This window comes from Oreochromis niloticus, linkage group LG17 (assembly GCF_001858045.2).
Source record: "Oreochromis niloticus isolate F11D_XX linkage group LG17, O_niloticus_UMD_NMBU, whole genome shotgun sequence".
NCBI lineage: Eukaryota > Metazoa > Chordata > Actinopteri > Cichliformes > Cichlidae > Oreochromis > Oreochromis niloticus.
The window spans coordinates 19,491,641-19,504,077 of NC_031981.2; the positions used below are offsets into that span (position 1 = coordinate 19,491,641).

At 39.6% G+C, this 12,437-nt stretch overlaps 1 protein-coding gene across 1 annotated transcript in view; it reads left to right on the forward strand.

The window, feature by feature from the left end:
* LOC100696098 (SLIT-ROBO Rho GTPase-activating protein 1) overlaps positions 1-12,437 on the forward strand; it is a 47,305-nt gene that overhangs the window by 14,571 nt on the left and 20,297 nt on the right. The window contains 7 exon segments of the mRNA XM_003448120.5: positions 1,841-2,036; positions 4,744-4,798; positions 6,378-6,485; positions 9,228-9,290; positions 11,143-11,340; positions 11,633-11,761; positions 12,099-12,320. Of these exon segments, the coding sequence (XP_003448168.2) occupies positions 1,841-2,036; positions 4,744-4,798; positions 6,378-6,485; positions 9,228-9,290; positions 11,143-11,340; positions 11,633-11,761; positions 12,099-12,320 (971 nt within the window).

The following is a 12,437-nucleotide window of genomic DNA, read 5'->3' on the forward strand; positions in this document are numbered from 1 at the left end:
CATCTTCATCAGCAGCTGCACGAGGTAGAACAGACAAAGAGAGTGAAGATGAGGAAGAAGAGGAAAACTAAACAATGTTAATTAAAAGTTAATCAATACTGCAGTTTAGCATGTTAAACCAGAACCAGACCCATCAATTAAACTCATTATCTTGACTGTAGCAGTCGCCTCGATTAGTTTAACGATTTGTTTTAAATACACTTGTGTACTAAGCGATAGACTTTATTCTTTCACTGCAGGAGAAATCTGTGTTCTCTTAATAACATTAATAACATATAAAAGGCGTTCCTCTGCAAATGCAGGCCCACTTTGTGCCAATTAAACAATAAAGCAATAACGAGCTGCCTCTCCAGTGAGTCCCATATTTAGATCCCAACCCCACTGTCAAAGTGAATGTGTAGTAGACAGTGCTGAAAGAACTGTTGCAGAGGCAGCTGAATGATATTGAGGACAACCACGACTACAAGCAATTTCCTGGAAATCCAAACTGAAATGAGTCAGGGATGCCTGGTTATCAGCAGCTGAGCTTACAAAAAAAGAGCAAGCGCATTGTACACTTTTAAATCATTCTCTTGGATGAAAGGGATAAAAAAAAGATGAGTTGTCTCTCAGTGGTTGCCTTTCTGTTGACCAAATTAACTGATTAGATTATCATTAAGCAGCTGCTACCCAGTGCCCGTCTATTTAAATCCAGCCTGTTCATGTCTTGGTGTGCTCATGTCCTCCTGGGATCACGATTTTCTCTTTTGAAAATGTGTTCGGACTGCTTGTGTCAGTCCCAAGGTCAAAGTGTGGTCAGTAGTATATCACTTCTAGTTCAGTGACATATGTAGCTGGTAGACCGACAAATCTATAATCAAATTTACCATCACTGAAACCATTTTAAAGCATGTACTACAGTAAGTATAGAATATAATCTGCATATTCAACTCTGAATCAGGAGTGACATGATGGAAGATAAGATTATGTAAACTATACCATGGTTTCAGTGTGATACTCCTTTGTTTGAGTCTGCCCCATCCAGTGGCTTGAATTGGTGTGCAGAGCAGGTTAAGGCAGGTGATGCTACATGGAGGATGTGGTTGGAGCAGGATGATGCAATCTTTGATCTCACGTCTAGGTCTCTGCAGACACTGCTCTGGAGTTCAGGCAATCTCCACTTAATCACTGCAACCCTTATTTTCACTTTAGCTTAATTCCTGGACACTGCATGTGTTTATTATTTCAAATAAATGCTGCTTTATCTCAGCATCAACAGTTCTGGTCTTTGAATGTCGGAATATTTTGGATGCGAAGAGACTTTTGTTCAACCGCTACTGGTGGTTATCAGGAGGACATTAAATAACGTTTACACTGAGCTTTGATCGGTTGTTGATTGTTATTGTTACGGCACAACTCTAAATTTCTTTTGGACTTCTAGAAATAACTAGTTGAATTCAATTTCAGTTATATATTTTTATTTGTGAAAAATATGTATTTATATTTATAATATTTCTTTTTAAATAAAGTCAATCAACAGAAACAACATAGATGTAACAACTGCATCACATCAGCATCACTCTTTTTTTTTTAATTTTGAGAAAAAGAAGGTGATCCTACAGATTTATTTTTAATCTGTAAAACTCTGGAAGAGTCGTCAAGTCTATGTGACAAAACCAGCCCAACAGGCCAATTTGGTACCACAAGACAAGCGTCATTTTGGTGTGTGTAGGTGTATGTAGTATTAATATATATTTATGAATTTTCCACACAACTAGGTCTAACCTACCAGTGGACAGAAATGATTGTGAAAACAAATATTTGTTAAGTATCTTTGTTTTTTTTAATTATCCGTGTGCAGATGTGCGGACCCAGTTGGTGGAGCAGCAGCGCTGTCTGGAGCAGCAGACAGAGATGCGGGTCCAGCTGCTTCAGGACCTCCAGGATTTCTTCAGGAAGAAGGCCGAAATCGAAACTGAGTATTCGAGAAACCTGGAGAAACTCGCCGAGAGGTTCATGGCCAAAACACGCAGCACGAAAGATCATCAGCAATACAAGTAGGCCTGCTTACCTGAGTACGCATGCATGTTTGCATGTTTCGGTGGCACATATTTGTGTATTAAATAGATTGAATTGATTCTGATTTAAAATTGATATTTTTTCATCTTTTAGTAAAAACAAAGATTAGAAAGGATTAAAGTGCAGTTGCTGAAACACACAAAAAAATGTATTTACTGAAAGGTGACACATCAGGGATTTACTTTACCATAAAAATGTGGTTTTTATGACTTTTGGAGCTTTAAAACTGAGTTGGTTATCGCTAGCTGTTAGCCTAAGCTTAAGCTAATTTACTCACTTTCAGATATTAGTCAAGTTTATTCATTTTAATTCATTTTAATAACCCCTTATAGCACGTCACATCAATAAGAAACATTTAAAAGTATGGAGAAAAGTGTTTTAAGTAGGCTTTTTTAAAAGCTTGATAGCCTCTATTAGCATTGTAGCTAAAGCTGTGGACCCTCCAGAATAAGAATGACCACATAGTTAGTTATTATTTTGCAGATAAATTGCTTCAATATATATTAAACCTCCCAGTGATATATAAATAAGAAAAATAATTAACAGCTACAATGATAAAATAATTAAGTATACATGATTCTGAAAAGCTTCACTCTGTGTAATAAGTATGTTTGTTTGAGGTACTTTAAATGTATTTTAATACAACAAATTTAATAAAACTTGTCCAATATTAAGCTATTTAATATTTTTTTTGTAGTGCTAACGCGTTAACGAGCTAACCGTGCTAACGCGTTGACACCATGCAGCCTCACGTACAAGGCTCTCCGCGCTAACTCGGGGTTATGGCGTTAATGTCATTTTAATGAGATTTAGCTGACAGCACAAATTTTTTGGTTATAGGTTTATAATTTTTTCTTTCCTTGCTAGTTTTCCTGATTTTATTTGTTTATTTTTGGTCCTCCCGCGCACCCATTTAAAAAAATTTTAAAAAAGAAAGAAAAAGGAAGGAAAGGCTTTAGTATTTTTTTTAGTTATTGCTCTCTGTTCTTTAAAAAATGTTATATCCTATAACATACATTGACCCCTGGGTATTTGGGCGTTATACTTTTAGGTCGTGAACAAAGTAATGATGTAATGATATAAATAAAGTTTAAATTCCATTCTGAATTTTAAAATCAAATACAGGCTGAATGTTGATAGAAAATGATATAAAATGAAGCACAAAATATCTTTAAAAACTTTTATTTCATGTCTACAAAAACAGATTGGTGTAAAAAATGTAAATCATTATTCATTTAAAAGCTTAAAGCATTTCTCAGTATTACCTAATATATGTTCAGGGCTGCAAAATCGCTAGCCCGACGTCCCGGGGCTAGCGATTTTTCCAGTCGGGCTACCAAAATCTACCTCAGCCCTGCCCGTCGGGCTATCATAGGAAGGAAAAATATGTGTCAGTGCTTTTGCATTTTCTTTCGCAAATGTAGCTGAGTAATTATGTCATTGGCATCGATGAGCCTCTGTCAATATGTGACATATTGAAATCGCGTTTGAATTTGTGCTTGTTTTTTGCTTTCACTTTCACTTTGCGATCGCGCGAACGGTGCGTAGAGAGCGGCAGCACTGATTGGTGAGTGACGATTAATTGCGCACCAATTCCTCTGACATCGTCTTATCACTCATTAGCTTACTATTCAAACGTGACAAGTGAAATCTCCCACAGCAAGTTTAAACATGTGAGAGGTTGATTGCGCAGAGAATCGCTGACCGTTATTTAAGTACGTGTGTAAAAGCAGCAGGATTTACGCCGGTATTTTAGTTCTGCTGAGCCAAATAAGACAGGTCAGGGTGAAGAAGGGGCAGCCAATGAAAAGCCTACCACAAAACGGAAAAATTATGACAAATCAGACTGAGGCAAAAAGAAAGCTCAGCATTTTTGGTTTCATGGACAAAAGAATTTATGTGGCTGGAATATGACGAGCTATCTTTCCCAGAACAAACAGCAATTGCAAAAAACATACTAAAAATAAACCAAGCACAAGAAGAAGTCCTGAAAAATCTTTCAAAAGCGTACTATGTTGCAAAGAGTGAACTACCATTGTCAAAATTTAGCAGTCTTTGCAAACTTCAAAAAGCAAATGGCCTCGATCTTGGTTCCACTCACCCCTTACCCTTGACTTCAGTGGAAATTTCAGATTCAGGATCTGACACAGACTGATTCATGTTCTACACAGTTCTTACAAGTTCATAGAAATTTCTGTTCAATTAGAAACAAGTATTTGAGTTGATGATTGTAATTTTTATACAGTTGTTGTGATTTGTATTTTAACAATTTTCTGATTTATTTTTGTTTCCGTTACAATATTATACTTTAATGTATAATATTGTAAAGGAAACAAAACATTAAAAAATTGCTCTCTTTTTTATTCGGGCTACTTAAATTTATTTTGGGCTACCAAAAACTGAAGAGTGCCTGCCCGAAGGGCTACCAGGGATTTTGAAATTTTGCGAGCCCTGATATGTGTTTACCAGGGAGTTTGTTCAAACCTTTACCGTCTGTCAATGAAGGATAGGATGGGTACTTAAGGGAAAAGAAAAGGCCAACAGTGGATATTAAGGGCTTGAACTAAAATGCATTTATCTTTTATCTAAATGATTCTCTCCACACAGTTTTAATGATCCACATATAAGTTGTATAAATTAATGTTTATGCTATATTTAAGCCATCTCTCACTTTCCCTCTTTCAGAAAGGACCAGAATCTGCTCTCACCAGTCAACTGTTGGTATTTGCTGTTAAATCAGGTTAGTTGATGGTTTTGTGAATATCCTCAAAATCTTTTTGAAATCCATGAGCTATGAATATACAATGAGGCATGTGCTTAAGATGGTAAATGTAAGAAAAGCTGTTGGATTCGATCGTGTACTTAGCAATGTGGCTGAAGCTTGTGCTCACCAACTATTAGAGGTTTTATTCAATCCTTTCAATCTTTCCTTGACACGTTCCCAATTCCTGTCCCAGAGAGACCAGCCATCAACAGTCTAAATGAGTACAGACCAATAGCACTTATATCAGTAGTCATGAAATGTCTGCAGAGACTTGTATCTCAATACATCAAAAACTGCCTCCCTCTTAACTTTGACCCACATGAGTGAGCTCATACACCAAACAGCCGCCAGATTTCATCGAGCCATTTTGAATACCCAGAAAATTATCCTGGAATGCTCTTCCACCTTCACCACAATCGTCTCGTATTTACTGGTTGGTAAAATATATGACCTAGACCCCTCGCCCCCATCTCCACTGGGATTAAAGACTTCCTTACCAACCATCCACAAACTTTGAATGTTGGCCACCATCACACTTAGCACTGGCTCTCCTCAGAGCTGTGTGCTGAGTCCTCTCCTCTACGCCTTGTACACATATTCAATTTAGTTCGATTATATTTTTATAACACCAAATCACAACAGTAGCCTCAAGAGAATATTGTAAAGACCTTAAATAATAGAGAGAAAACTCAACAATCAGGTAGTCCTGTTTGAGCAAGCACTTGGAAACAGTGGGGAGGAAAAACTCCTTTTTAACAGGATGAAACCTCCGACAAAGTTTGATTCATATGTGGAGGTGAGTCAGCATACAGAGAGCTATCTGGGTGTTGCTAGCCCTCTTCTACGTCAGGAGGGTTTCCTCCTTAAATTCATGGGAACCAACATCGTGTAGAATCAGCAGTAATCCCATCAGAGACCAGGGCTACTGAGAACGCTCTGAAGGAACTACACAGAGGGAAAAACTGTTGGTGGCTTTCCAACGCTCCACTTTGAGAGTGTACTGCGTCACAGTGCGGTAACAGCAGAGGTTTATCAGCACCACCCAGAGAAGCATCGGCCTGCCCGCTGCCCTTTCTAGAGGACATCTCCAGCTCTCTGTATCTCAGCAGGGCAAAGAAAATAATCCAAACCCTTCCCGCCCTGGACTGCACTTGTTCAACCTCCTGCCCGCAAGCAGACCAGACAGTACAGGTACATAAAGAGCCGGACTTAAAAACAGCTTCTTCCCCGCGGTCCATCAGAACTCTCGTCTGCTGTAAATAAAGGACTGCAATAGCTGTTCTATAGGGAATGGCATTCCATTAAGTCCATTATGTCCTAAAGATGTGTGTCTGCCCTTAATGCTTTTATGCATTGTATAATTTTTAAAACCACATTCTTTGTTTTTAAATACACTTATTCTTTTTCAGTCTTTTTACCTACTGTTTTGCACTGAAAACAATAGTTCTCAGAATCTCGTATAATTCTCCAAGGATCATTATTATGATTAATAAACTATTATTGCTACTGTTGTTATTAATTATTACATTCTTTCATACCCATCTCTGTTTTCCAGGTGAGGAGGGAGAGTAAGGACCATGCCACCCTCAGTGACCTCTACCTGAACAACGTCATCACCCGCCTCACACACATTAGCGAGGACTCGGCCCGCCTGCTGAAGAGGGTGAGCAAGATTATCATCACTGTATACTGTGATATTTATGCAAACAATATATCCTTCATGTGTTAGTCTGTTAGTAAAGGTTTCTCCACTTCTAAAAGAACAGAGGTCTTTATTCTTAATGCTTTGTATGTATTTGCTCCGCAGCATCTTTAGACTAATTTTGTTTACGTTGTCAAATAAATTAATGTAGCCCGGTCTCATAATTATATTTCTGTTGATATGTCCTAAAAACCTTTTTGTCTAAGAATAATGAAAATCAGTGCAGGAATATTTTTTTACATACGACAGTATGAGGTTTCTTGCTGCACCAGAAAAGTCAATTTCCTGTCTTTATGACATTGCTTTATTGTTACGCAACTTTTAAGTTTTCACTTTTATTCAATATGTAACAATAGCACCACAGTGGATTCTTGTAAGCTAAAGTTAAAGATGTACCATCAGATCAATAAGCAGATTTTTTTGAGTTAGTATCAAAAACAAAACAGAAAAGTCTACAAAAGTTAGTGTTGTGCTGACTTGTGTGGTTACATTTTTCCGGATGAAATCACTCAAATCTTCACATTTATTTGTGCATTCTCACTCCCATTGAAGATTTTAATATCTTCATCATCTTCAGCCTCCTGTCTTTTTGTCAGTCCCATCATCTTCAAACCCAACATCACAGCAGGTCTCACTACCATCTTGTGAACCTTTCCTTTCACTCTCGCTGCTTTCCCTCTGTCACCAGTCACTTCTGACACTGACACTGTCTCCACCCACTCCACCCTGCCTGCACTCTCTCCTTCACCCGCCTTGTGCACTGTCAGTTACTTTGAACGTTTGACCCCGGGTGCTTTCACTATCTCTACTCCTTGCCTGTCCACCTGTCTCCATCTCACTCAAACGTTGTCCAAAATAAGAGTTTTTCCTTTCAGTGTTTCTGTAATTGCTCCATTTCCTTAATATCAAAGGACTTTTAGGTCAAAATTTCATGCAACTTTCAAACTGATGCACTCTAGTTGCCTTTAGGAACGTTTTTGAGACACTATGAGAAGAAAAAAATAGAAGTAAAACAGCAAACTCAGAGTCTGAGAGCAAAAAAACAAGCTGAAACTCAGCTCAGCTGTTCATTCTCATTAGGTTCATCACGTCAGCTCATACTTTATTGCCATCAGAATATTGATTAGCAGCTGCTTTAAGCAAAGGATCTGAGCGCCTCTCCCTCAACTGTGTGTGTGCCCCTGCACAGAAACAGTGGTTATCCATCAGGCAGGCTGAACAGCAGCAGATATATAAATGAATCTGACCACACACAAACAAATGAATTCATAAATGAAACAAGCCGCGCTCCGCTGCCTGCTCTCAGACTGGATTTCTGTCTCATGCATTAAACAGCCGAGCAGTTTGGGAAGGAGCTATGTGGCAGCATTAATATTACATTATGCTAAATGACTGAGGAATCCCAGGATGGATGAATCCCGTTCCCATAGCGCCCGCTGAGAAAAGATCAGTTGAGCTTGTCGCCATGGCCACAGGGCTGTCGGCGTTGTCATGGCCACTCAGCCGTCTGTCTCTTCCCGGCGTTCCTCTTCAGAGCAGAGTTTCTGAGAGGACGCGGCGATGTGATGGAGGTCTTGCTGTTTATAGCTGCTGGCAGTAGCTGCACTTTAGTTAGCATGAATAAAAGACGAGCCGGAAGCGAGATTAATAATGAACACGGCGAGCTAAAGTTGGAGGCGGCTAAAAGTACACCAGTGTGTGTGTGTGTTTAATTTGCCAAACTCCAGCAGAGCTCAGGGGAATACTGACTTTACTTTTCATTAAAATCAACTCTTCGACTTAAAGAAGCCGTATGAAAAAATAACAACCCCAGAGGTCTGCGCACACGGATGGTTTCCAGCACTGTAAAAGTACATTAATGGTACTTTAGTGCTGTACTCGAGCACAGTACTGAGGTACTTGTGCTTAGAGCCACTTCTATAATCCGTAGTTTATATTAACAATTTATAAAATGACAATGTGATTGGGCAGCTGTTCTCTGAAAAACTATAAAAAGCAGCTGCATCACGGGGAAAGTGAATTTTTAAATGTTTTACCTTAAAAAGTAAGTGATTTAAGCATTAATAATTACAGTAGTCAAAACTAGGCTATTTATAAAATATAATAATAAATTTATGCAGTACTTTCTTTAGCAAAGTTATAAAGGAGTTCAGAGAAACTACTTGTAAAATAAAACATAGATTCTGTTAAGAATTTTCCATTTTGGTGGCCTCAGGATCACCTCTCAGTTGTGACCTCCAGCTGGCTTGTATTTGAGTGTGAAGTGGATGAAAGGAGAATTATCACCTCAAAGTCTGGAGGTCGGAGGATTTGCTGTTCTGGGTGTAGGAGTGAAAATGCATTAAGTGTGTTTACTCTGGTCCAAATCGGTTGATGAGTTTGTAAACTTGTAGCTTTCTCCTTGTGGCTTGGTTTCTTTTCACACAGAGAAAAATTCAAGCGACCTATAATGCGTCTGGCTTGGCACTTAGTACAGCAAAAGGGTCCCAGGTTCAAATGCAGGCAGGGCCCTTCTTATGCTTGTTAATGTTGTGATCATTCAGGTCAAAAAGATGTGAGTTGTTAGAGGAGTGCTTCTTGTAAGTGTCATTGTATAAAGAGAAAATTCTAAAATGGCGCATAAATCTGTTGGTAACCCACTGTGAATGCCGTTATTTGAGAATATGCTGGTGACATGTTTCTCTTCTCATTTGTGTGCTTTAGAGTAAGGAGATCCTCTTCCAGCTTCAGGAAGACCTCATGAAGCTTCTGAATGAGCTTTACACCGTAAGTGGAACAAAAGTTATTCTTCCAAGGCTTTAAGACACAAGTTTTTTAATGTGTTAGTGTTAAACACATTTTTATGTAGTCTACAAATGCAACAAGAAAAGAATGCACTTCTAAAGATTTCATTCATCTGCAGTTAATCAGATAATAAAGCAGTAAAAAACAAGACCAAGGAAGGATTCTTGTAAAATTTCAATCAGGTTTTTAAAGCTGGTGTTGGGGTCATTCCTCAATAATGGGTTGCACAATAATCATGCACAAAAATGACACATTAAATACACTAACAAGTGTCTGACAGCCTTTTGTTGGCTCACTAACTTCCCCTCCCACCTCTGCATCTTCAGCACTGTGAAAAAGTATTTACCCCCTTCCTGATTTCCTAGTCACTCCAAATCATTTGCCATCACCCCCAACCAGTCACAGCAGATGGCTGCCCCTCTTTGAGCCTGGTTGCACTGAAGGCAACTGTTGTTGTGATTTTGCGCTATAGAACTATAATTGAATTGAATTGTTTTGCTTTTTTTCCACATTTGTCACACATACATTTTTCAGATGACATAAAATTAACACAGCAAAAGAACATCATACCAAGAGTCAAACATGGCGATGGTGGTAGTATGACAGTCTGGGGTTGCTTTGCTGCTTCAGGACGACTGATGGAACCATGAATTATGCTCATGGCTCAAGCTATTATTTTGTGCACTGAAGCTCAAGAGCACTTGGGTTCTGCAGCAGGACGATCCGAAAGACAGCAGCAAGTTCACCTCTGGCTGCAAAAAAAAAAAACTGTTTTGGAGTGGCCTAGTCAAAAGTCTGGGATCAGACTGAGATGCTTCGGCATGACCTTAAACAGGCTGTTTATGATGGAGAACCCTCCCATGTGGCTGAATTAAAACAATTCTTCAAAGAGGAGTGGGCCACTTCAAAAGCCTCATTGCCAGTTATTAAAAGTGATTCATTGCAGTTTTTCACACATTAGTAGACGCTACCTTTCAAACATTACATGGCATTACAGTTTTTCTATCTAAAGGTTTTTGTTTTCGATCCTTTAAACAGGTAAACAGGACCTGTTATGCTTTTGCTTATGTCCTTTCTCTTGAATGTTCATTTAAATCATGGCCAGAGTTTCAAATAATGAGGTCAGTGCAATTAATCACAGTGAGCAAAAAAAAATTAGGTTTCAGGCAGGTTTTTTCTACTCTTGGATTTGTATGGTGTCATAGAGAGCAGATATTCCTAATATGGTTGTCTCAGAAAGCCCCACCCACCTGCTGTTCCAACTGGGGGTTTTTTAACAACGAGGAGCCAATCATGAGAAAGCTGGCTGAAAGGGAGGAGGAAAGAAGCCTATACGGCAGTTCCAGAGGATGAGGGGCTGCAGAGCAGTGATTCAGAGTTGATTCACCGCCCTGCAGAGCTATTCGAGTCCAAGAATTAAAATATGGTTCTGGAAATGAGCAGAATAGGTTCCTTTAATGGTAGTAACAGGGAAACTGTCAAAGCAAAGTCAGTGGCTTCTTTTCACAGCTCAGAAAGCTTCCTTTTTAAATGCAAAAATTGTGCTTTCTGCCTCACACTTTTCAACTATTCATTTTTTTCTTCTGCTTTTTGTCTGACGTTATCCTTCTAACCTGCTTTAAAGTAAAAAATCTGCCTCCTATTGGCTGCCAATTATCAGGTTTTTCTTCAGGTCAGAGCGCTGGCCTTAAAAGCTCCTTGTCCAAACACTAGAAATCAGATTAGAGCAGCGCTGATAACCTTGGGGGGATAAAAAAAAAAGACAGTCGACCCCGGCTGCAGTGCGCTGCTGTTTTCCTATTTGATTGGGTTATTATGGGCTGCTGTTGCCTAGGTGATGAAGACATATCATATGTACCACGCGGAGACGATCAGCGCAGAAACCAAGCTGCGGGAGGCAGAGCGCCAGGAGGGGCGCGTGAAGGGCGTGTCAGGGACTGGCGGAGGGGTGGAGCCTGTGTTCGGCCTGCGGATAGAAGAGCGCCACCAGAGACGCAACGCCGCCCGCAAGATGGAGAAAATGAGAGAGAAGGTAACAGTTTTATAGAGAACGGAGACTGTGTTTCCTCTCAGGTGTCATCCAAAGCAACCAGATGGGTAACCTGTTCCTGCATGAGATATTTTAGAATGAGATACTTTCTTTATTTAATCCTAATACTTTCCACTTCTTCTTGATTTCAACATGACTTGAAAGCAGAAAGGACTAATTATGAAAGCTATTTTTTGCTTCTTGTTGATCGCATTTGCAGAACAAACGAGGGGAATCGGTACACGAGAACCAGAAACCAACCATTTAATCTTCTTTATGTCTGTTTCTTTACTAGAGGAAGGCAAAGTACTCAGAGAACAAACTGAAGACTGTGAAAGCCAGAAATGAGTATCTGCTGACTCTGGAGGCCACCAACGCCTCGGTGTTCAAATACTATATCCACGACCTGCCCGATATCATAGATGTGAGTAAATTACAGAGTGTATTTGTGGCACAAACCTTATATTCATCACTTAAAAAGGTTGTTGGGTTTGTAAGCCAAAATAGGAATTTGTATGTTTAAAGGCAGTTTTAAAATGTATGGAGAGAGGTTTTATGAGATTATTTTTAGGGCCTCTGGTAATAGGAATAAAATTCCCTTAGATTTTTCCCATAGCGAATGTTACATCCATTACACTTGAAGCTATTCTAGTACTTGAATTGGCATGAAACTCTTAATTCTCCTCATAAATGTTCACCAATTTCTACAAAATATGTGCGGTCTTTTCCCTCCCCTGAATAAATCCCCATCTTTGTATTAGTGCTGTGACCTTGGGTACCACTCCACTTTGAGCCGGGCACTGAGGACCTACCTGTCAGCTGAACTGAGCCTTGAAGCCTCCAGGAGGGCGGGTCTGGAGGTCCTGGAGGGGGCTGTGGAGGGCCTGGACCCCGCCCGTGACAGGCAGCGTCTGCTGGATCTCTACCCCACTGCCTTCTGTCCCCCACAGAACTTCAGCTTCCAGGCCCACATGGGCGACACAGTCAGTACAGTACACCACATCTTCAGATTTTTTAACCCTCTTTTTGTCCTTTCAAAATAAGAGTCTGACACATATTATTAAATTTAAATATTTACCACAGAGTATTTAGACCTCTGA